Source organism: Leptinotarsa decemlineata, unplaced genomic scaffold, assembly GCF_025532065.1.
Source record: "Leptinotarsa decemlineata unplaced genomic scaffold, Ldec_3_MD MMD2_tig00078422_RagTag_RagTag, whole genome shotgun sequence".
Classification (NCBI taxonomy): Eukaryota; Metazoa; Arthropoda; class Insecta; order Coleoptera; family Chrysomelidae; genus Leptinotarsa; species Leptinotarsa decemlineata.
The window spans coordinates 4,886,344-4,913,090 of NW_027412747.1; the positions used below are offsets into that span (position 1 = coordinate 4,886,344).

General features: G+C 37.9%; 2 protein-coding genes across 5 annotated transcripts in view; one reads left to right on the forward strand and one right to left on the reverse strand.

Annotated features, from left to right (window-relative positions):
• Window positions 1-26,747, reverse strand: part of LOC111516200 (cytochrome P450 4C1-like) — a 221,581-nt gene that overhangs the window by 54,213 nt on the left and 140,621 nt on the right. For all 4 annotated transcript variants that reach the window (XM_074186176.1, XM_074186177.1, XM_074186175.1 and 1 more), the window contains exon 4: window positions 20,696-20,881. In XM_074186176.1, the coding sequence (XP_074042277.1) occupies window positions 20,696-20,881 (186 nt within the window). The remainder of the gene's footprint in view (window positions 1-20,695; window positions 20,882-26,747) is intronic.
• Window positions 3,553-11,328, forward strand: LOC141487356 (uncharacterized). The gene is made up of 2 exons (XM_074186313.1): window positions 3,553-4,109; window positions 9,429-11,328. Exons 1-2 carry the CDS (start codon window positions 4,096-4,098, stop codon window positions 11,326-11,328), a joined length of 1,914 nt encoding a protein of 637 aa, XP_074042414.1. The 5' UTR covers window positions 3,553-4,095.

Genomic DNA, 26,747 nt, shown 5'->3' on the forward strand with positions numbered 1-26,747 from the left:
ATGAAACAGGAAATTTACCTGATAGTAGAATACAAAACCTAGAAACAAATGGTCAAAACGGTAGACGCAGTACTCATCTGAAAGCAGAACCTGTTCAACAACTCAACCCATTTGAGAACCAAGGAAAAACCCTAACGGAGTCAGAACGCGAATACGAAAGTATCAATAATCAAAAAGAAGAGAGAATTTGGAAGACGCAGAAGTCGCGTTGGGTTCGAAGAAAAAGAGTAAAGTTATATTCAAGGATGAGATTAGAAAGGAAACCGCTTTGAGTCCAAATTATAGAGAAAGAAAGAAAGTTGAGAGTACGATAAACCGAATTTCGAATTGCACGAAGAAATCAGAAGATTTTAAAGGAACAAATGTGAATCAGAAAAGAGATAAAACCAAATCAATCATGAAGAAAATAGCCTCGAGAGAGAAGTTCTTGGAATTTGCATTGATTTCAAAAATACAAGGAGTACAACACTGAAAGAAGCCAACTAGAGAAATTGGTGTCAGGCCATTCCGTAAACAGGCCAAACACTACGAGAACGAAATATAATACCGGGCACGAGGATATCAGTTGGGTCAGTGAACCCATGAATCACGCAATAGGAGGCATCCCACGCATTGAAACAAGGACTATGTGGAGAACGCCACAACGTAGTTACAACAGGTGATCATCCAAACTATGGAGAGGAGCGGGCGGGAAGTCCTAGCCTCGCTTCAATTTACAGGACCACACACCGGAAGTAATGGAACTTATCAGAATCAGAAGACGCCTGAAGAGAAGATGTCAACGGTTACGCGCTCCAATGAACGAAAGGAGTATGCACAGAGCCGGCAGAATCCTGCGGCGAAAGCTGCGTGCAATTCGAGACCGACAATGGAAAACCCGTCTGGAAGAACTCAACAAAGAAGACCAATCTGCATGGAGAATCCAGAAAGTTCTTAGGAAAGGACACCAAAAACCATGTCTGCCTATACACGGCGAGCAAGGAATCGTCTACACGGACCAAGAGAAAGCGGCAGAATTTGCTGAAAACTTCAAAAGGCAGTGTAGAGGAAATGATGTTTCGTTCACGGAAGAAGTAGAAGAAATCCAAAACCAGGTCGAAGAGACGGTACAAAGGATACCACGGCAACGAAGAGACAAAGTGCAACCCCTAACACCGACATCACCCGAGGAAGTGGAAGGCATCATGAGGTGCCTAGCGACTCGAAAAGTCCCAGGCCCAAACCAGATACCAAACCGAGCACTGAAGGCCCTACTAAGGAAAGGTATAGCGGCAATGACGGATATCATCAACGCTATATTCAGACTACAGCATTTCCCGTACTCGTCAAAGGAGGCAACGGTCATTCACATCTCGAAGCCAAACAAGAACCACATATTTCTGAATAACCATAGGCCAATAGACCTAATCTCTTCCATAAGCGAAGTGACAGAACGAGTCATCTTGAAAAGACTAGAAGACCAAACCAGCGAACTAGAAATTTTACCAGACGAACAGTTCGATTTCACATCCGAACACTCGACAGAGTTGCAAGTCCTGAGGAAAGTAGACTATGCGACAGAATGTTTCAACCTGGGCAAAAGATATCACACCGGAGCGATATTCCTAGACGTCTCCAAGGCGTTCGATAGAGTTTGGCATGACGGACAACTAGCCAAAATGAGCAATTTTGGCTACTCGAAACAAATGGTAAAACTAATCTGACCTTTTCTAGCTGACTGGCGATTACTGAAAGCAGGAGTCCCACAAGGTGCAATCCTTTCGCCACACCTCTTCTCGGTATTCACAGCCGTCGTGCCCAAACCTGAGAACAACTTTAACCAGTTGGCACTCTACGCGAACGACACAGCTCTACTGGCGAGATCAAATAGCCATTCGCAAGTTACCAGCAGGCGGTCAGATTAAAGATCGTAGAAGCAACATGGGACCCCACGTAAAATTGCCGCTAATCAAGACCGTACTACTCCCAATCATCCTGTATGCCTGTACTGTCTGGGGCCAGTGCGCAGCGAGATACAGACGCAGTATTCGGACGTTCATGAATGGTTGCGTGCGAGCCGCCGTAAACAGTCCGAGATGAATAACAAATAGATACATATACCGTTACCTGGACCTGAACATCCACTATGTAGACGCGTATATGAGAAAACACGCAGAAAACGTGTTCGAAAGGAATCGATCACACAACAGTCCAGACTGAGCGATCTACATGAAGCACTCAACAGGGAAGACCCAAGATCCCGAGAGAGAGAAAAGAGACCAACCAAGCCGAATCAGAGACCACCCCCGAGAGTCGATATCAGGCGTCTCCGGAAAGTATAGTAACTTTTTAATCAGATTCCAAATTCACTTCTTTTTCAGATCACTAAAAAACACTTGCTGGCGATATGAAGACACTCGTCTCCGGTTAGTTTTTGTGGGCCATATGAATTAAATTACATTCAAGTGAAGTTAAGTCAACAAAATACTAGATTAGAAAGTGTAAGCACCTAAAGGCTGGCTTTCGACCGCAGTAGATCAGATGTCAATCTTGCTGAAGTGCCCATCAGTAAATTGAGGACCGCTCCGGAGGAGCGGCGGTGGATTGACGAGAAGCTCTATTACGCCAGCGACGCAAAGTATGGAAATCGCATTTGCAAAATGTCAGAATTAGGTACTTTTCAGGTGCTCTGTAACTTACACCGCAACTCAATAACCAAAGTTGCGTTGATAACATTATGTAATGCTAGCAACTCAATGAAAAAAATAATGAATGTTAAGGAAACAGTATTAGGTGCTAATTAAGTGCTAAACTATGAGGATCGTGAAATTTTCCAATTGATAAACAAAAGCTTCCAATTTCGCTAAATAACAGATCTAAGAATCAGATCTCTCAAAAACGAGGACGAATGATCAAGCGTGGTGATAAAGTGCTAATTAGGTGCTTGCAAGGAATTGAGATGAAAACGACCGTGAATAAGCGGAAAAAATTTCGGGATATCTGATTTGAGAACAAAAATTAACAATATGCAATGAAGTCTTGAAATGCTCGTGAACTAATACATAGACAATCAAAATGAAGTGTTAATCAAGTGCTCACTAGATATTCATAGAATTTATAATACCTATGGGGCTCATGAAGCTGAAAACCACCATGACTGATATACTGAGTTTTTATAGTACATTTCTCAATGAATAAGGGCAAGAGAATAAAGTACTAATTAGGTGCTCACTAGATATTCATAGTAAATCTAAATTCCATAATTCCTATGGGGCTTAGGGACCCGATAACCACCATGACTGATGTACTGACTTCTTATAGAACGTTCCTCAATAAATAAGGGCAAGAGAATAAAGTACTAATTAGGTGCTTGCAAGAAAATGAGATGAAAACGACCGTGAATAAGCGGGAAAAAAATTCGGGATACCTGATTTGAGAAAAAAAATTAACAATATACAATAAAGTCTTGAAATGTTCGTAAACTCATACATAGACAATGAAAATAGATTGCTAATCAAGTGCTCACTAGATATTTATGTTATATGCGAATTAGTGTCTCACACGTATTAAATTACAAAGCGATAACAGCTTCCTGCTAAAAGTGCTTATTGTGCAGTATCAGCAAGATGAACACTTGTGCTCCAGACAAAGCAATTGCTGACACTGTTCAAATATTGTTTTTCATACCAAACGTATAAATAGACCCTGCGAGGTCAGAAAGATGTTCATTAACTTAGAAATCATTCTCAAGTACAGTTCATATTTATTCTGTTAATGTTCCAAGTTTTTCACGTTATATTCAAATATTGTAATAAAGTGTTTATAAAGAAATAAATCAATTTTTAAAAAGTGAATTGTGGAAAACAAGATATAACAAATTGGCGCAGTCGTGCGGATTCCTGAACGTCGCTAGAACAAGAAAAATTCTAACTGGCAGCGGTGGATCCCAATCCTTCAAGGAATCAAAGAACCAAGCCCTTCAAGGAAACAAAGGACCGAGCCCTTCGAGAAAGCGAGAACCAAGAGAACCCGAGGAGTCATCACTTGAAGAAAACCACGGAAGGAACACCTAGTGAAGCCCCTGGTGGAAAACTTCGAGAACAAGACGAATCACCCATGAAACAAATACTGTAAGTCAACAAAGATTCATCTCGTTTATTGTATTGAATTTTATTTCATTGAAATAATCATACAGATTGATTATTGGCTTATTGTAAAACCAATTGTTGATAATTGCACAGATCAATTATCATCAAAATAATCGTACTGTTCGATTATCTCAGAGGTATTGAGTATTGCTATTATTGATTTATTATAGTCCAGTGAATCGATTAATTGAGCGATATGCCTGATAACGAAAATGCCCCTGAACCAATCCCTGAACCTTTTCCTGAAATTGAACCATATAAATTGTCGGAAATATTTTCGATCGTCCCTGAATTTGAAGGAGACCAAATATTTCTTACAACTTTTACAAATGCTTGCGATTGTGCATACCAAATGTCAACTCGCGACCAAAGAAATCTTTTGACGATACACATTAAAAACAAACTTCGCGGAAGAGCTGCCCAACTGATAAGCTCTCGAAACCCCGAAACATATCAAGAGATCAGACACCTACTGAATTTAAACTTTGGTGATACCCGAGATCTCACCTCCTTAATCCAAGACCTACAAAGACTTAAACAGCTACCAAATGAAACCGCGTTGATATTTTTCAACAGATTACAAGTACATAACGCCAAAATGCACGCTTGTATTCAAAAATCTACTCTCACTGCCGATCAAAAAACAGCTCAATCGAGACTCATCGAAACAATGACACTGAATACACTACTTACCGGACTTGAACCCAGACTAGGACAAATCATACGCGCTGGAAACCCCAGAGACATGCTCGAAGCATATATGCGAATCAGGAGAGAACTCCAACTTTCGTATTTCGAAAACCAAAAGCATGACAAACATAACCAACAGAAAAACAACATTCCCAAAAATCCCCAACAACCTCAGTCTTCTAGAACGTGTAATTTTTGTGGACGCTTTGGTCATTTGTCGAACGAATGCCGCCAAAGACAACGACCACCACCAAATAACACAAATTCCTTTCAAAACACGAACTTTCCGAAACCAAATTTTCCCCAACAAAACCGTCCTCAAACGAATTTTCAAAACAATCAGCAAAGACCACAATTTCAAAACAATCAACAAAGACCGCAATTCCAAAATACCCCACCTAGGCCAAATTTCCAAAACCAAAACCAGAATCGTCCCTCAGTAATTCAACGCAACCCCAACTCAAATCAACAAAGAACACATTGCGTTAAATATGAAGAATCTCAACCTCTTCAAGATTATAACACGGAGTATGAGAACTACTATACAGCTAGTAGCCAAGAAAATGACTATTATACTGATAATGGTCAATGCCCGCAAGAATATGATCAATACGATCAATATGACCAAAATGACCAACACGACCAATATATAAACAATCCAAATATCTCAGAATACCAGGATTTTCTTTCACTTCCAACACAACATCACCCTCCAGATTTCAGTCTATCCCAAGACATAACATCGGACATTCAAACTCAAATCCAATCAATGAACCTAGAAGATTATCACCCCGATCTGAACTTCCCGGAACAACGCTTCATGTAAGTTCACTTCACTCCATGAATTCAAAAAACTTATACTACATCAAAGACCTTTCAAATACCTTCAAAATTTTAATAGATACTGGTGCAGAAATTTCGATATTCAAACCAAAAACTTGTGAAAAATACCTTCACCGATCCCCAGAAAATGTAATAGTCCAGGGAATCACGGACCAAAAAGTTTTAATCACTGAATCGACTCTAATCAATTTCAAAGATAATGATCCCCACAAAGTCTATGTTCACAACCTTGATATTGAATTCGATGGTTTATTAGGATCCGATTTTCTAGAACATTATAATTGCATTATTGATCTAAAAAACAAACAATTAATTACAAATTTCAAAACAGTCCCTTTGTTCAAAGTTATAGATAATGAAGTAACTGAAAATTCGAAACCAAACCAAATTTCAATTGAACCCAGAACAGAAAGAATATTCAAACTCAAAAGTAACTTCAAAAATACCGACGCTATACTGTTAGCGCAAGAAAAAGAGAAAGTCAGAATACCAAATGCTTTAGTAAAAATTGACAACAATGGTGAATTTTTGACATCCATCATAAACGCCAACGCAATTCCCAAAACAATAGATTTTTTAGACCTTATTCTCGAACCAATAACAGACTTTGAATCAATTTTGAACTTTAACACCTCTCACGATGATTTAGAACAAATAGACAGAACTCAAGAGATAAAAAACCAACTCAGACTTGACCATTTAAACCATGAAAAAGAACAAATGATAACCGAATTATGCCTAGAATTCTCTGACATATTTTATCTTGAAGGCGACAACCTCACCTTCACCAATGAAATTAAACACACAATCGAAACTAACAATGCGAGACCTGTGTTTACAAAATCTTACAAATACCCTCATATTCACAAAGAAGAAGTCAAAAGTCAAATTTCTAAAATGCTCAATCAAGGTATCATTCAACATTCGACATCCCCATGGTCATCCCCTGTTTGGGTAGTACCAAAAAAGCTAGATGCTTCAGGAAAACCCAAATGGCGTGTTGTGATTGACTATCGAAAACTGAACGAACTGTCAGTAGCCGATAAATATCCGTTACCCAACATTTCCGACCTGCTAGATCAGCTTGGAAAATGTCAGTATTTTACCACCCTCGATCTTGCGTCAGGATTTCACCAGATCGAAATCGACCCAAAAGACGTTCCAAAAACAGCCTTTTCTGTTGAGAACGGTCACTATGAATTTGCCCGTATGCCTTTTGGATTAAAGAACGCACCATCCACGTTCCAAAGAGTGATGGATAACATCCTCCTTGGCATCCAAAACGAGCGCTCTCTTGTATACATGGATGATATCATTATATACTCACCAACGATCCACGAACATATTTCAAGACTAACAGAAGTGTTCAAAAGACTAAGGAAAGCCAACTTGAAAATTCAGCCGGACAAATGCGAATTTCTAAGGAAAGAAGTCGCTTATCTTGGACACGTCATCACGAAAAACGGCGTTAAATCAAACCCCTCCAAAGTTGAATGCATCCAAGAATTCCCCCAACCAAAAAACCCAAAAGAAATCAAATCATTTTTAGGTTTAGCTGGTTATTATCGACGCTTCATACCGAATTTTGCCAAAATTTCCAAACCACTCACAAAATTACTACAGAAAGATACCCCATTTAAATTCGACTCAGAATGTTTGAAATCATTCAACGAATTGAAATTAGCCCTTACTTCTAGTCCAATTTTGATTTACCCCAACTTCGAAGAACCTTTCCTCTTAACGACAGATGCTAGCGCATTTGCAATAGGAGCTGTTCTTTCACAAGGACCGATAGGAAAAGACCTTCCAATAGCATATGCCTCCAGAACACTATGCAACGCTGAATCAAAGTACTCTACGATTGACAGAGAACTTTTAGCGATTGTATGGGCTGTGAAACACTTTCGACCATACCTGTTCGGAAGAAAGTTCAAACTCATCACTGACCATAGACCCCTCACTTGGCTTTTTTCAATAAAAGACCCAGGTAGTAGGCTGGCACGTTGGAGACTCAAATTAGAAGAGTATGACTACGAAATAGAGTATAAACCTGGCAAAATAAATAAAAATGCCGACGCCCTATCACGGATCAAAATTAATCACTTCAGAGAATGTGCAAATTTTCACGGAAAACTTACGATACTCGCTTCAAACGAAATCGATGAAACGAACAAACCAACAGACACAGAAACACAAGACACAGAAACACAAGACACAGAAACACAAAACAAAGAAACACCAGAATACGAAGAAACCCCCTTCGAACAAATTTTACAAGAATACGAAAATTTCAGTCACTTATATGAAACTCGATCCCTGATTGACTACTCAAAAATCAAATTTGACAATTCGCAACTTTTAGACAAATCACATAAATTCATCCTCACCTTTTTCTGCCAAAACAAATTAGAAGATCTTCATCATAAAATCATAGATGACATATTCGAGGAAAATGCCGAATTTTACAACGATAGAATTAATATTCTCTCAAGTAAAACCGTTAAAGACAGGAAATATTTCATAATTGCTCTACCCTTCGATCATACCTCAGCAGTAGAAATTCTATTCTTCATTCTTTATAAATGGACAGATGAAATAGACATTTCCAAAACGTACTTTGTCGAAAATAATTTGGATTTACCAATTTTGGAAATTCTTTCTTTCATTTTCGCTGAAAAAGAAATTAAAATAACAGTATGCCAAAATCTAACAAGAACTCCCGACGAAGACCAAATTCCCATCGTAATGGACCAATGCCATTCAGGAAAAAATAATTTACATCGAGGAATTAACGAAACGGTTAGACGCGTAAAAGAAAAATATAATTGGCCAAATCTAATCAAAGACGTAGAAAATTTTGTAAAGAACTGCGAAACTTGCAAAAAAGCAAAAATTTGCAGACAAAACCTTAAAAGCCCTTTAGTCATTACAGAAACTCCGAAAACACCATTCGAGAGAATAAACATTGACATTCTTGAAATTCCCACAAAAAATTATATACTTACAATCCGAGACGAACTCACAAAATTTACCCAAGCTTACCCAATTGAAAATAAATCAGCAAAATCAGTAGTAAACACTTCACTGCTATACTTTCAACACTACGGAACTCCACTCAGAATTCATTGTGACTTCGGTCGAGAATTCAACAACGCCCTACTGAAAGACCTTTGTACGCTTTATGACATTAAACAATCATTTTCTAGTGTGGACCATCCGCAATCAAACGGTTCCTTAGAACGTTTTCACGCGACCCTTCTAGAAATGATAAGAACAAATAAAATCGACAACCCTGATGAACACCCCTTAGGTATTTTACCATACGCAATAATTTGTTACAATAACACCAAAAACAAAACACACGGATTCACCCCTTACGAGCTACTATTCGGACACTCCTCTAGTAGACCACCCGAAACTCTGTACAACCAAAAGGAACTCATAACTAAGTACATACGAGACTTAAATAATTAAATCTCTTATTATTATAAAATTGCTCGTCAAAGAACACAAGACCAAAAAGAAAAATCCAAAATTCGATTCGATAGAAACGTTGCACAAAATATACCTGAGTATAAGGTAGGAGACAATGTTTACGTTAAAGAATCCCAAATTAAAAATAAACTAGAAAACAAATTCAATGGCCCATTTGAAATTATAGAAATCTACCAAAACTCAGCAATGCTAGTTAATTGGAAGACAAGACAAAAAACAAAAGTAAATTTTGACAGATTAAGACCTTGTACTGAAAATTGATTTCATTTTCAGGATTCTCCTGCTGATTTCAGCAACGCACTCAACACATTCCCAATATTCCGTTCAACCCATTAATAACACAATAGGAATTTTTCTTCACGAAGAAAGCACTTTGAAAATTTCCAATGATAAATGGACTCTTCTCGTCTACAAAGACTTGGACTCCATAGAATTTGCCTTAAATAACAACAACAAAATTTTGGAAAACATGCTATATACTTTTGACCAATCAAACCCTAGAATGTTATCCTTCAAAACCGAAGTGAAAACACACATTAGTTTATTGACCCAAATATCTGACTCACTCGACTTGAAATATCGAGAAATATTTGCAGACACCCAAAATTATTATAAAAGATCCAAACGAGGATTAATTAATGGAATAGGCACCTTCTGGAAAGCCATTACTGGTAATCTAGACTCGTCAGACGGCGAATATTACACCAACTGTATTAATAAACTCACTCAAGACGAACACCAATCAGAAAACCTTTTGAAAAATCAAATATCGGTGACCACATCAGTAATTAGAAATTTCAACACAACTATTCAAAAACTTCAAATCGATGAAGAAACCTTCAATCGAGATATCAAGCAAATAGAACAATCAATCTATAACATTTCAGACGATCTTGCATATTATGAAGCACAATTGAAAACATTGGAAATATGTGAAACATTAATGGAAAGCTATCTTTTCTTGGAATCAACTCTTGACGACATATTGAATTCAATAACATTCGCTAGGTTGAAAATACTTCACAGTTCAATTATCACTCCTAATGACCTAATGAACTCACTCCAGGAAATTTCTCAATCACTCCATAAAAACAATCTACCTTTACCCACAATGCTCTCACATGTTGCTCAATATATCGAAATCATTGAACTTGAAGCATATCAAGTGGACAAAAGAATTGTTTTCATATTAAAAATTCCATTGGTCGAACCAGAAACATACACTCTGTATCGACTTTTACCAATACCAATTCCAGATAACCGAACGGGACTTCATCACATATTATTAACTGTTCAAAAATATATTGCGAGAGATGACGAATCCTTGTTGTACATTTCACTTCAAAATTTAGAAAACTGTAAAACTCTGATTCATGGCGTAAGAATCTGTTCCGATCTACTACCCTACCCGATTGATAGCGAAGCTATATGCGAAGCCCAACTATTGAGAAGATTGACCGTCCTCCCGAAAACTTGCCAGTCTTCACTGATCTACGTTACGGAATACAATGTCCAGGAACTGAGTCTAAATTTGTGGCTCATAACAATATCTGAAGTTCTACCAATCACCATTAACTGCGAAAATATGGAACTAGTTACACGAATGATCAAAACCAATTCCCTGCTAAAACTCCAACCCGGATGCAGCTCATTCGTTGGAAGCACTAGAATTCACTCCAAATACTTCGTCGATAGATATAAGAACGTCACATACAAAAACCATGCCGTTCGAAAACCATACAGCTGTTGCGACCATCTTCCTGAAAAACGACATCTTCCAGAACTGAAACCGCTGAAACTCAACAAAATCAACGTTGACGAGTTGAACATCGCTCAACATAAATTAAACCAATATTCCGAAGAATTGGATAAACTTATCAATGAGCCGTTTGTGAACAAGCACATATCATGGTTCACATATTGCACTATAACATTGATCATTGTATTAATCATACTTTATATCTTTTGCAAATGTAGACGAAAAGGACCAATACGAATCGGTATTACATATACTTCGAACCAACCACCCCCGGATCATCCAAGATCAGACAGACAATCATCCCGTATCTTAACGAGATTCATCCCCAGGAGAAGACCAAGTATCAACCTCCAGGAACCTATAGAAGAGGAAATCCAACTCAACACCAGTTTTCACAAGGAAAATGTTTTGTGAAAAGTTGCAGCAAAAAGCAACAACTTTTTGTATAAAAGGGGAGTTGTTATATGCGAATTAGTGTCTCACACGTATTAAATTACAAAGCGATAACAGCTTCCTGCTAAAAGTGCTTATTGTGCAGTATCAGCAAGATGAACACTTGTGCTCCAGACAAAGCAATTGCTGACACTGTTCAAATGTTGTTTTTCATACCAAACGTATAAATAGACCCTGCGAGGTCAGAAAGATGTTCATTAACTTAGAAATCATTCTCAAGTACAGTTCATATTTATTCTGTTAATGTTCCAAGTTTTTCACGTTATATTCAAATATTGTAATAAAGTGTTTATAAAGAAATAAATCAATTTTTAAAAAGTGAATTGTGGAAAACAAGATATAACATTTATAGTAAACCTAAATTCCGTAATGGCTATGGGGCTCATGGACCTGAAAACCAACATGACTGATGTACTGAGTTCTTGTAATATATTCCTCAAAGATTAAAGGCAATGGAATAAAGTGCTTATTAGGTGCACAGTAGATATTTATAGTAAACCTAGATTCCATAATGCCTATGGGGCTTATGGATCTGAAAACCACTATGACTGATGGACTGAGTTATAACTGACTGATGGAGTATGTTCCTCAACAAAAAAGAGCATGAGAATAAAGTGCTGATTAGGAGATCATTAGATATTTATAGTAAATCTATATTCCATAATTTCTATGGGGCTCATGGAACCGATAACCACCATGACTGATGTACTGAGTTCTTACAGTACATTCTTCAATAAATAAGGGCATGAGAATGAAGTGCTGATCAGGTGCTCATTAAATATTCATGGAACACCTGATTATGCCTATTAACTTGCGCACTCAAAATTTCCGTGGTTGATGTTTTTTATTGGTTTGGTATCCGATTCACTTCGTTAGTGCACGTCTGACAAAGCTGAAAATGTCAAGAATTGAATAAATTAACATGTTGATCCTCATTTTTACAAAAAACATTTGGAAAAAAAGTCATAACTTTCTTATTTTGCAAAATGACTTTCAACTGGTTCGTCTATATTGAATAGAGTGATCCAATAAAACCGTCTTTCGCTTACCATTCTGAATTTTTTTGTAGAATGTTACAAAACTTATTTCACCTCGATATCTCAACTCTTTACGGAGGTCACTGAATTTATAATTTTCTTTCTAAATAACATGAAATTTTTTTTTCCGTTTTCTATCAGTAGAACTACGAAAATGATTTAGAATAAAATTTTGAAGCTTCTGTTGTTGTCGGAAATTTAATTCTCATCAAAGAAGCTCTGATACTTTTTTGTCAATTCAACAGATGAAGATGTATGAAGCTCTGAAAACGTGCGAGGACAAATATTTGCTATTTATATAGTAGTAGTTTATTTTGACATATTGTTGCTTCAATTGCAACTTGCTCAACTGACAATAATTTCTCATTTTTCTCAAATTTATGGAATTGATAATTTTTATTGAATTTATCTAAAGTAAAATTTCAACCAGTCATGGTGGTTTTCAGGTCCCTGAGCCCCATCGCCATTATGGAATCTAGGTTTACTATAAATATCTAGTGCGCACTTAATTAGCACTTTATTTTGATTGTCCATGTATGCGTTTACGAGCATTTTAAGATTTTATTGTATATTGTTTTTTTTTTTTTCCAAATCAGGTATTCCAAATTTTTTATCCGCTTATTGATGGTCGTTTTCATTTTAATTTCTTGCAAGCACCTAATTAGCACTTTATTACCATGCTTAGTTTATACTTGATTGATCATTCGTCCTCGTTTTCGAGAGACCTGATTCTTAAATCTGTTGTTTAGCAAAATTGGAAGCTTTTGTTCATTACTTGGAAAATTTTACGATCCTCACCTAATAGTGTTTTCTTAACATTCATTATTTCATTTTTTTTTCATTGCGTTGCTAGATTACAACGCAACTTTGAGTATTGAGTTGCGGTGTTAGTATAGTTAGTTATAGAGCACCTCATTTTTGACTTCGGTACCTAAAAAGCACCTAAAAAGTACTTAATTTTGGCATTTTGTAAATGCGATTTCCGTGATTTGCGTCGCTGGCGTAACAGAGCTTGGACGAGATGGGATGTTCTGCACACAGTAACCGTGTGAGGAAAATTTAAACTCAGGGCACTCAATCCGGGAGGGGGCATGGGTAGAAATAAATCAGTAATTTGATACGGAGGGAATCAAAAGCGTGTACGCGTGGTTGACATCCTGAGATGTGGCTATGACGGATGAAGGGGAATTACGGGTTTACTAATAGAGAGAACAGTGAGTCACAATACTGAATAAATGTCCCTGGTAATGGTGAACATGCTAGACAAGGAAATAAGGATACATAGGAATCATAAAATTGTCAGAGTACACGAGGCCGATACCGAAGAAAATCAGTCTGACGGAGAAAAAGATATGAGAATAAGGCGCGTACAACAGGATCATGGGTGCAAAATTTCAAAATTGTTAGAGTTGAAGAAAAATCTGAACCTAAACCAGAAAAAAACTACAGAGACTAGTAAAAGAATATATAAATGTTTTTCACGTACCTTCCCAGAAATTGTCATGTACAAATACAGTAACGCACCGTATCATTGCCGAGAATGTACCTCCTATTGCAAAAAGGTCTTACAGAATACCTTATTAGAGGAAACATCATGAACAAGGAAATATCGGAATTAATAAAAGATGGAATCATCAGAAACTCGAGTAGCCTGTGGAGTGCGCCAGCGATATTAGTAGAAAAAAACCCAACCGGGACAAAAAGCCCAGTACAGATTATGTGTTGATCTCAAAGTATTGAACGAAGTTACAAAGACCGATTATTACCCGTTGTCTCACATATAGGATACAATAGATCAACTTAGGATTGTGTGGGTTTTACCGCAGGTTCGTGTCGGAATATGCCAAGGTATCGCAGCCAATGACTCATTTAACTGAAAAGATGTCAAATTCGAGTGGGGTGGAAAGTCAAGAAAATGCGTTCCTGAAATTGAAAGAAGCGTTGGTAAAACCACTTATTTTGAGATACCCTGATTTTAGTAGACCATTCATACTGGTCACTAACGCTTCAGGTACCACCATTAGAGGGATATTGTACCAAGAATATTGAAAATTCGAGCACCCTATTTGTTATGCAAGCTGAACGTTAAATGCAGCAGAGGCTTGGTATTCGACCATCGAGTGAGAATTTTTGGCAGTAATTTTGGGCTGTGAAAAAAATACCAATGTTACTTAGGAGGTTGCAATTTTACTGTGATAACTGGCCATCGACACTTGTTATATTTACTCACAATAAAGGATCCCAACTCCCGTTTAGCTAAATGGAGTATAGCTTTGCTTGAATACTCTTTTACAGTGCATCACCGCCCTGGAAAAATCAATGCAAACGCAGACGCACTATCACGAATTGTATTGACAAATGAAATGGACCCCGGAAAAAGTCTGACGAACGACAGTAAATTTTTCAAGCCGGAGCCGACAACACGAAACATAAAGCAGATAATTCGAATCTCAGAAGAGGAAATCGGTTATTATTCCGGAAAGTATTTATGAATTGCAAGAAATTAGACGATTATAGACAGAAGACGCAGAAATTACGGAGCTCAAGAAGGAATAGAAAAAGAGGCAGATGAATCGGATTACCATCTGAACGGGAGTATCTTGTATATGGAAAGAAACTTTAACGAATGTAGAGACAAGATATAGGCGCCCCGAGCGATAAGACATAATTTATTGAAATTGTACCACGAACACCCATTTTTCGGATATAAATGTTACGAGAAAACCTTGAAAGCCGTTAGGCGCGATTATACATGGCCAGGAATAAGGAAAAACGTGCTCAAGTGGTGCAATAACTGCCATGGTTGTCATCTGTACAAAACGCCAGCCCAAAAGCCAGTCGGGATGCAAAAAGTTCGCATACCGGACAGGGTATTTGGGATGACTGGCATTGATATAGCAGTACCGTTGATTATAACTCAAGACGAAATTCGCTCCATATTAACGATGATAGATCACTAACACGGTACGTGGAACCGTACTAAGAATCACACGTTGAAAGGTAAGACTTCATTAGTCCTTAGCTCGCACGAGTTTCGACTTCCGAAGATTGTCGTTCGTAGGGGTGCGATAGCTGGTTAACCGAAAAAAAAAACATAATTCAAACAAACAAACATATTTTTACCCCGATAGCGATACCGATGAAGGACATAACTGTCAAAACAGTAACTCCCGTTTTTGTTGAATAAGTAGTGTTTCAATATGGTACTCCGCTTTATTTGCTGTCTGACAGAGAAAGTCAATTTTTGTCACAAATGTTTTAGATCGTATTGTTGCTTTGAATTAATTTTGGTCACTTAGTATGTTTGAAATAATTGATCATAGTTTGTTTATGAAAAAAGAAGATTTTGACATTGACAATAATTTTTGAAGAGTTACAAAATGAAGATATCGACTTGAAACGTTTGATTCCTGGTTTATTTCGACTTTAAATCAAAGGAATTCACAGTAGGACTGACTAGCCCAAACAGATCGATTTGCAAATTATTGAATATAAACAAGTTAAAGACGACGGCTTACAACCCCGACGGCACCTCAAAGAAACCTTATCACATCTGGTGAATGAATACCAAACAGACTAGGACAAGCAATTAATTTATACATCAGTGGCTATTCGAAATCAAGTACACAGTGCGACACGTGAAACTCCTCGTTATTTATTAAATAGACGCGATATGGTTTTTCCTTTCCAATCAACATTGCAGCCACCGACGCTGAAATACGATGTAATCGATGATTTCATTGCCGAATTTAGAGTTCGAATGCAAAAACCACACGACATGGATGGGACAGCTTTAGAAAAATCAACTACGGCGAGGAGAGAAAAATTCAATGAGAAGGCAAGGCTTACAGATTCCGCGATAGGAACAAGAGTTCATTTGAAGATGTCCCCGGTAACTAGACCAAGATATAAATTATCTCGAAAATTGTCGCCTTGTTGGACAGGACCTTACAGAATACTTACAAGTATATCTCCTGTCAATTATGAAATTCAATTAATAAGTAGCAGCAGGAGACAAATAGTGCATGCAGAAAGGTTGGGAATATTTCGAAGAAATAAGGATGTTATACCTCCGGCAGAAGTTGATGAATAAAACGATCACGAAAGCCCGGCACAAGGACGAAAAGAGGACGACTGTACTGGAAAAGAAGAAGAATGCGAATTTGTAGACTATATACCGATTACTATTGAATTTCCTCCTGAGGAGTGGGGCAGACATCCAATAAGAGAGGAAGCAGAACTTGATATTGATGCAGAAACACCATGTCCGAGTTACCAGACTAGGTTACGTGGATCGGTGATCTAATTACCTCGGATTTCCAATAGGAGAATATAATTGAATAATGAAGCACCGATGTTATTTGAAAAGGATAAAATACTGTTAAGGAAAGTCTGGAATTGTGTGCGCAGGATGAAGTATTATACAACAGAGATCGGAAATTCGACCAGTGGACTATAAGGAGTGTATTTTTGTGTAAGGATAATCAAGTTCCTGATCGAGACTTTCATCTTGTCTGCATCATCTGAAAAGATGTTCGTGTTCGCCTGGGACACGTTAACAGTATTCGTAATGGATCAGCTGTAAAAAAACTGGCAATGACATATTTTTTTAAGATTTCTCTTGTATCAGAAGTTACATTGAAAACCAAATGAAAGTAGCTTATGATAACTACCAACATTCTGTTGAATTAAACGTTCGCAATCACCCCAAAAGTTTCTGGAATTTCGTTCAACGTAAAAAAGGCTCCTCCAGAATACCCAATAGATTATTTATGGAAGAAACCATCCTAAATGCCCCTCAAGATATAGGAAACGGTTTTGCTGCGTTCTTTAGCAGTGTTTTCTCCCACCACACAAATCTTGTTTCCAACTCTTTTACTATGACAGGAGAAAATATTTTCATATTACCTTTCACAGAGAAATAAGTAATTTTTTCACTTAGGAAATCATCCAATAGAATGACATCTGAATATAATCTTATTCCCAGAATCCTAGTGAGGGATTGTGCTCAGGTTTCTGCTTATCCATTGTCAAATATATTCAACACAATCCTAAGCAAATCTCATTTTCCTGAAATATGGAAACAATAAAAAATCTGCCCCATTCTTAAATCGGTAAGCCCTGAGAATATTGAGAACTAAAGACCAATATTTATTCTGTGTAACTTCGCGAAGGTCTTTGAGATATCTGTGTATAACCAGCTAATGCCACAAGTCAAACCCCTGATCTCTGCAAACCAGCATGACTTTTCAGTAAAAAAATCCACTGAATCAAATTTCTGCAATATCAATCAGTTTTTGATAAGACAAAAAAAAGCAAGTTGACGTTATACACATAGATTTTACGAAGGCCTTAGAAAGCATTAGTCACTCCATCTTACTAGAGAAAATAGCTCAAATGTGTTCAACTCTCTCAGTAACTCAACTTCTACGCTATTATTTGAATCAGAGAACCAATGTTGTTTTTCATGAGGAATTTGCGTCTGCACCATACTTATTACCATCACAAAACTTAAATCTGGAACCCCTGATTTTCCTTATTTCCATAAATGATGTCACCTTCGAGCTTTCGTGCGGCAACTCACTTTTTGCAGACGACTTGAAGATAATTTTATCTATCACAGATTTAGAGAGCTGCTCTTACCTCCATGACATGACATTTTTCAATACTGTCGCGGCATCCGCTAGAAAAATGCTTGGCTTCGTTTTGCGTTACTGTAAATCATTCACCAATATTATCTTTTCACCTAAAGAAACCTTGGAAAATGTGCATAGGTATTTTCTGAAGTTTCTTGAATTTAGAACCGAAGGCATGTATCCTATTAGAGGAACTGTCTGTCTTTCTTGGAGCAACGTAAAATTTTATCAAGTATTATTATGTCATACAAAATTTTGCATTTTTTCATTGATGCACCCTCGTTACTAGAACAAATTAACTTCAACGTACCTCAAGCTACTACACGTAAACAGATCACTGTCTATACCCCTTTTACTAGATCCAACCTTGGACAAGTGTCTCCTATTTGTATCTTTAGAGTAGGGAGGGTGAGTGTAGGCTCACAGCACCTAGGCCAAATGTGACCCATTGTACATCCTCCCGAGGAGTTGTCCTCCTAGGTCGTCGTCCATCCTGTCCTTTCCAGGAAGGTAGACGGATCACTAGGAGACATCCCCTTCATATCGACAGGTGTAGGCCAAGACTCGCAGAACACATTCTCTTATTGACGATGTCTGACAGTTTCATCTTCCTGTTCACACATCCTGCGTAGAGGTGTGTCCACTAGCCCCATATTATGGGGGTGTTTTCCTTAGTTGACAGTGACCAGTCAGAAATCCTACTGTTAAGCGTAGATTTTTCCTGGTCATCGCCAGATATTTCTTCAGCGCCAGCTACACAGGGTCGCCCATGGTGATCCTGGTAAGGTTGCATCCTCTGATTCCATCCCAACTCTTCAGGGATTGAGCATGGGTGTGACATTTGGCTAGTTCCGCAATTGCCGAAGTCATCAGGCCGTGGCAATGGGTCCTGAAATCATTAGTCCAGCCGCTTCCTAGCTGAAGAGTCGGCAATCCGATAACCTTCACTTCTGTCGTGCCTTCAACCCACCTCACGATAATGTAATTATCTAGAGAGACTTAAGTGTCTTCTATAAATTTGATGTGTGAAAATTATAATATCCACTGCAGTCAATGCGATATTAATTTCGATCCACTGAAGACCATAGTATCCAAAATTGAACAAACCATCATCTAGCTGAATGTATTCATTGCATGTTATTTACAATTAATAGTTAATTAATATGTTCATATTTTTTATTTAATTCGATCATATATGTGAATTTATCTTTTGATTTGTCAAAACCTCAATATGTTGATATTTTGTTATATATTTCGCTTGAGTAGCCTTCATTTATACTGCATTATTATATTATATGTTGTCCTGTAAATGAATTCATCTGTTGGGCAATAAATAAATCATACGCATCTCTCCAAAAATTATTAATTTATTATTATGACTCTCGTCCCGGCGTATGTGTTTGTGGAGTTGTTTCCTGACTCAGTCTGCAGGTGGCGTAATGGTACATCCAACTATAACAACAGCAGATGGACCTTATCACCAGATGGAATCAATTTTATTTGTTCGGGATACTCAGGCGGTTATAATTGATTTTGTTTGTTCGGAATATTCAGACAGTTCACTCCGTCTGAAATAACCCCTCCGGTAATGACAAGAAGTAAGTACTCTGAAACCGGTCGGTGGTCATCCCGACCAAATGAAATATATTTTTGCTTTTCATATATAAGAAGTAACTTGCGGCGAATTTTGCAAATGGAAGACGATGCTGGAATAGTTATTGTTTTTCCGTCGGTTATCTGTCACACGTACCTATAAAATGGTAGGTTCACATAAAGAACAAGGGTATGGTGTTTTCACCTAAACTCGAGCATGTCATATTCACTTCTCCGAGAGGTGTTTATTTACCAGTTTGTCTCCCACCCCGGAGTATGTGTTTGTGAAGTCGTTTCCAGACCGTGTCTGCAGGTGGCCCAGTAGTAATTTCCACTGAATCAACTGCAGAAAAAGTTTAAGACTAGCTTTTTTTATTTTATTTTTTTTAAACAGTTGGAATTGATTTCGTTTGTTCATTTGTCTGGTACTGGTACTGACGAAGGACAAGTACTCCGAAACCGATCTATCGGTGGTCTACATATAGAGGAAGTTACTTGAAACGAATCTTTCGGATATAAGATTTTGCACAGGTGCCTGATGGTTTCACTTCAGCTTCATGCCCGGCATTAGCTGGATGAAATATTTGGCTTCCAAACTGAAGTAGAATGATTCAATCAGCCACAGCAACCTCGCCCTCACGACATGTTCACCTCGGATGACCTTTATCGGGGACCACAAACTCATCGTCTAGAGCCTCGCAATATTTTTCCCAAACATATTCGTCTCACGAACATATCACAACACCACTAATACTCTCACCGCTGAGCGAACTATTTCTTATAGTACTCAGAAGAATATATGCCGGTTCTAGACCTTCGAATGTTGGTCTCAGAACTGGCACTGCTCAATCTACTTTGATGAATCATTAATTTACTCCCAAATTTTGAATGATTTGATATAACTAGTAGTCAATTGATTCATCTTCTATTATAATCATGAATGGTATTTATTTGAAATATTCGTCTCATAGACGAATCATGAGACGAAGAAATCTGAAGGTTTCTAATAGAAATATGAATTTGTCAAAATTTCCATATCAAAAATGTATCTGAAAAACTTACGACAAATTATATCAAATGTGGTCCTAATCACCCATTCGTATAAATCGACATTTTTCTTTCCAAGTACAGCTTTGAGTTCTTTCGCAAAAATTGAACAATGTTCCGTGAAAACATCAACAGCAGAACTGAGTACTATTTGATTGAATGAAGGAGCTATTAGTTTTCTGTGACGCTTCCAGGTATCAACTGAAAAAAAAAAGAATGTTAACAAATTGAATGTATACTAATCTAGGATTCTGATAGTCGAAGAGAGCGAACATCTCATATAATGGTATATTGAAGGAGTTGATAACAATTTGTAAACAATTTAGTAATTTTGAGTATTCAGCCCTCTCGAATGTTACGCTTCACGAATATTCAGGATCTCAAGGATAGATCTATGTAGTACAGATCGACCATCATGGTCAGCTAGACAATAAAGCGATGAAGTAGGCGACCTGCGTATAGATCACTCGGAGAGTGGAGTTGAATTTGATGAGCCAACGCGATCGAATGAGAAAATTCGGTCCTTACAGATTCTCCGATCCGTTCGCCAGGCTAGCAGAAGCCGACTTACTCAATCCGACTGAAGCCACCAGAGTCAATTCAAAGAAGGTGAGCGACCGAAGCTCAAAGAAAGAGTCAGTCTTCGCTGAACCACCGACCCGTCTGCCCCGCATGCCATCAGGGGGAAGTCGAACGTAGTACCGAAGGTAGGATTTATAAATATATAATCCGTAGAATAAGTCGCTCATGCATAATCACCCCGAGTCGAGGTTCGCGTCGAGAAAATGTTTCTTTCCTCCATCTAAAATACTGCTTCCTGCTTACTTTGTCTCCCCCACGTTTCGGGACTTTTGTGGATTTCCACTTGGTTTTGCGAGTCATTTTCTCCTCTACATTTCGGAACCTTTGTGAATTTTTGCTTGCATCTGCTATTTTTTTCCGAACTATTGTGGATCTCCACATGATTCTTTGTGCCTTTGTGGCCACTTGTGTCTATTTTGCTTCTTTTTTCGTTCCTGAACTTCTGTGGATTTCCACTTGTTTCTATCTGTCTTCTTTCCCCTGAGTTCCTGGGCCTTTGTGGTTTGCCACTTGGGTCTGCTCTTTTGATGTTTTTTCTTCGAAACCTTCGTGAATTCCCACTTGGCTCTGCTTGCCTTTTTCTTTTGAACCTATGGATTTCCACTCGGGTTGAATAACGTCCGGTACTGTAGAGATTTGTAGAGCCCTATACGCTAGTCGATATCAACACTCCTCCCAATTCGACATACCGTTTGTTCTACTGACTTCATTGAACGCTCCTTTCCACCCCTGTAAATAGTTGATTCAACATTGATGGCGGCAGTTTGATGTAAATGAAGATTCGAAATCGATTTGATCATTTCTTTCCTTGAGATAGTGGAACGTCTTTGCAGCTGGTGAACGTTTACTCTATCGTTACTTCATTGTATTCGTTTGATAAAATGTCCTCATAGGATGAAACTGCAGTAACGTAGCTTACGAATACAAGTGGTAAAAAACATAGCAAGTGTATTTCTCATCTTTCATGAAATCTGACTTTCTGGCTCTACCGATTGCATCTAGTTTATAGAGATTCTTGTTTTACAGTTTTTCCACTGTAGCTGCCTGGTATAGTGTTGCCTTGTACCACTTAAAATTCACAAGACTGGCGCCCTATGGCTCCCTATTGCTTCTGCGTCCATACATTGCATATTTACATATGATTAAGCGTGTCCCTGGTTTCGGCGTCCACATACGAACGTTGAAAACTTTTTATATGATGGTTTCGTTTTAATGACAGTTGAGTCAATGCACGATTACCTCTTTTATCATTTAGAATATTTCATAGAGAAATTGTCAAAAACCATAAGGTTCTTCCGAATAAAGGGTATGCCCGGACGCAAAAAAGGTGGTAACATGTACAACCGTTTCCTAAGCATAGTTCGCGTGTTTCATGTCATCACACAAATAGCGGTCAATAACCAGGTACCTGGGTCCTTAATTGAAAATATTATTTCAGGTAAAGTCCATAAAACTATTATGGGAGAACTGTACCCATACATCAAAGAACAGAATACATACGAATATAGCAGCATTAATTACTCAGGGAAACTTTCAGTAAATATTCAAAATTACTTTTCCAAATTCAACATAATAACATCTTTCATAAGTAATAATAATTTAGGCCAAATCATATTCAACGCAAAATCTCGACGTGACAGAATGAAGAAATCGGGCATATATAGAATAGAATGTAGTGAATGTTCTGCAGTGTATACAGGCCAGACCAGCAGAAATTTCGAAATAAGACTCCGTGAACACGTCGGTGTCGACAAAAAATCTTCTATGTTCGAACACCTACAAGAAACAAACCACAAAATAAGTAAGAAAATCCTCAAAATCTTGCAAACATGTAGTAAAGGAAAAAAAAAAGAATTTGTTAGAAGTCATGGAAATCAATAAATCAATTGAAAACTCAAAATATAGAACCCTTAATGAACAAACAGATTTGTGTAGGTCTCCACTTTTGAATTTTTAAAGATGACAACGCAATCAATCACAGTTTGAAGTTTATGTAGTTGGTATTAATGAATGTAGGTATATATCTTGCTATCGTCCAAACCGTGTTAGGAATCACACGTTAAAAGGTAAGACCTCGTTAATCCTTAGCTCGCACAAGTTTGGACTTCTGAGGGTTGTCGTTCGTAGGGGTGCGACAGCCGGTTAACGGAAAAACCGATTTTAAACAGATTTTAAACAGATCTCATTACCTACTCTCGGATATATATATATACTCCGATATTTCTCTTAGGTCAGTAGTGTTAGAATACTTGAGAGTGGTATAAAAACCGAAACCTTGGTCGTATTGATATCAATACAATAAGTAAGAGGAAATTAGACAAAGTATTTTATGTCTATATCTATATCATTTAACAGTCTCAAGCATGGATTTCATTAGTTCGAATTTCCATTATCTGATATTATATAAAATGATCTGAAATCGTTGAAAGAACTAATAAAAGGAGCATTGAAAAAGAATAGAAAGTGACAATCATATTAAGCAAAAAAATCCTGAAATGAAATAAAAGTGAATAAAAATAAAAATAGAACAACTGAAAAAAAATTAGGAGATTCCAAGTCAAGTTACTACACGACGTTTCGATTGTTAGGATCCACAATCGTTTTCGGCTGATGACTGATTTATATCAAGAGGTTCATAAATGAAAAATTCATGTCAGTTCAAATGATCGAGAGAAACATTTGTTGACACTCAATTCTATAAAAATAATTTTCGATTGATTTGACTCAAACTTTGACTATATTTCTGGTAATGGTAAATGGATATTCCCAGTAGCAGATCTGTGGAAACCCAAAAACTGAATTCCTCGCGAACAAAGATGCAAGCAATAGCTAGTTTTTTGATTTTGTTATACTTATTTGATACATAATGAAAATTGCTCCAAAAGGAGAATAATTGGATTAAATTGAATGATGTCTCAATATTCTTCATTTCACCCACGAAACACGTGATCTTCTACCAAATATTATACTCATATTGGTTGGATTTTTTCAATTTGTCTACGACTAATAAGTTCAGTCTAGACAATTATTTTACCAAAACCAATCACAGTTTTCAGCAATCACAGATATTTGTATCGAAGTACAATCGTAATGCTATTATGAAATGTATTTCCTATGAAATCTTTTGTTCACTTGAAATCGCGATAAAAAGTTTCCTTCTGGAAAATATGATTTTTTAGTGATTGGTACAAGATTTATATGCTAAAGCTTCAGAAATTAAAATTGTCATTATAGAGCTGGTTCCTTCGGATGCTAGTTGCTTCGGATACATCATTGAGATGTTCAAAAGTGTATCAAATAATATGATTATTATATGATAATATCAAGAAGCTGCTGGGAAATTCAACAGGAGAAATCGTGATGGTAGAGATATTTCACATATATACCTGTAGTAAATGAGTGTTTTGATAGAAAACCACTTTCATGCAAATCTGAATCTTGATAACAACAGACCCTCCATCTTCGAGGGCTCCAAACGCCCAAAAAAGAATGACTGGGACGTCGCAAAGAAGGTTATCACAGCACCAGCAATTGAATGTGCTATCAAGTTTTTTCAGTCCTTCAAATCTCCTGGAGAGGTTGATATATTTCCAGCTCTTCTTCAAAACGGACTGGAAATAATTTTACCTATTCTCACAAAATGGTATAGAGCTTATCTGGTGTGGAACTAACTATATACGACCCAGTTGGTTGGCAGCAAGTGGGTCGGAGAGACCTACACCCTAAATCGGTATGACCAATCAGCCTTACATCCTTCCTGTTGGAAGGCCTTGAGAGATACTGGATGGACACATCAGGAGGGATGCATTATATGCATCTCCCCTGAATAACCACCAGGATGCTCATCAAACCGGCAAATCGACAGATTTAGCATTAAACAACCTCGTTGAGAAAATCTCCCAATCTCTTTACAACAAGGAGATTCCGGTGGCTGTATTTCTTGATATTAAAGGAACATTCGACAATGCACTACCTAAATCTATAGGATTGTCTCTGGCTAGGAAGGGTAAAGAATCGACCATAACTGGCTGGATCTATGTCATGCTAGTAAACAGAACTGCAACTACGACTCTTCAAAGTGAGGCCATCAGCTTCAGGGTCACCAGGGGCTGCCCTCAAGGTGGGGTACTATCTCCCCTTCTGTAGTAGCTCCTGATGGATAGTCTGCTTGATGCCCTCGACAGAAAAAAAGTTGATCTGCAAGCTTATGCAGATGACCTTGTCATCCTGACAAGGTCCACGTCGTGAAGGGTAGCTTGTAATATCCTCCAAAGCGCATTGGACTTTATTCACAGATGGTGCCGGAGGGAGCAGATGTCTGTCAACCCCAGCAGAATTATGTTAATCCCCTTCACCAAGAGGAGAAAATTGCAACGCCACTTTCCCTCAATGGTGAGTTCATTCCATTTGGAACGGAGATAAAATATCTTGGCATTATCCTTGATAAAAGACTCTCGTGGAACGCTCTCTTGGAAAAAGTTTTACACGAAGCCAGACTGTCTCTATAGACATGTCGAAGAATTTGTGGTAAAACTTGATGCTTAGGTGATGTTTGTCAGACCAATGATCACTCATGGTGCAGTTGGTTGGTGGCCGAAAGCTTTACAGAAAACGGCCCAAGCGAAGCTCTCTGGCTTACAGAGACAGGCTTGTCTGGCTATCACTGGTGCCATCAGTACCACAGCGCCCATGGAGATCCTTATAGATCTACCTCTTCTACACATCTTTCTGGAGAGAGATACTAGATGGACTGCACATTGCCAATTGCCAATTGCATAAATCAATTTAATGCAACAATTTAGTGCAACAGACTGTTGGTTGACACTGGAAGTCACAGCATTCTGGAAATGACCTCTGACTTCATGCCTCCAACTGTCAACTACGAACTGCCTTATAAAGTACTATTCTCGAGTAGAGAGGACTGCATCCTCCAGCAGAAGGAAATATCAAAAACAGATAGCGGAAATTTACGCTATTGAATTGTGTGCGGAGAGATTGGATAAATCCAACCTCACACACACAGGTCAATAAAAATACTGTCATTGGCATCACTTCAGGCATTGCCAAACAAACTTTGAATACCTGGATGGCAAGTAGATTTATGGACTTCTGGCAGAATCTTCCAGGATTGGCTCACTCCAAGGCGTTCATTCACCCTTCGAAGCTTGATGCCAAACAGTTGTTGGACTACAGTAGAAATGAACTACGTCTAACAGGCCTTCCTACAGGTCACTGTCATTTGAATCATCATATGCAGAGACTTGGACTATCGGAAGACAGTGTGTGTCGCCTCTGTTTGGAAAATGATAAAACAGTAGAGCATGTACTTCGTGCCTGCCCTGCTGGGGACCGAATCAAGTTCTTAGAGTTCGGCAGAGCCGTACTGTTACCATCTGACCTGAAAGACCACGATACGAACTAATCGGCTTCGTTAAGAAGCTGGGTTTATTTGGCCGAGTGTGAATTGATGTGAGCCACAATAATC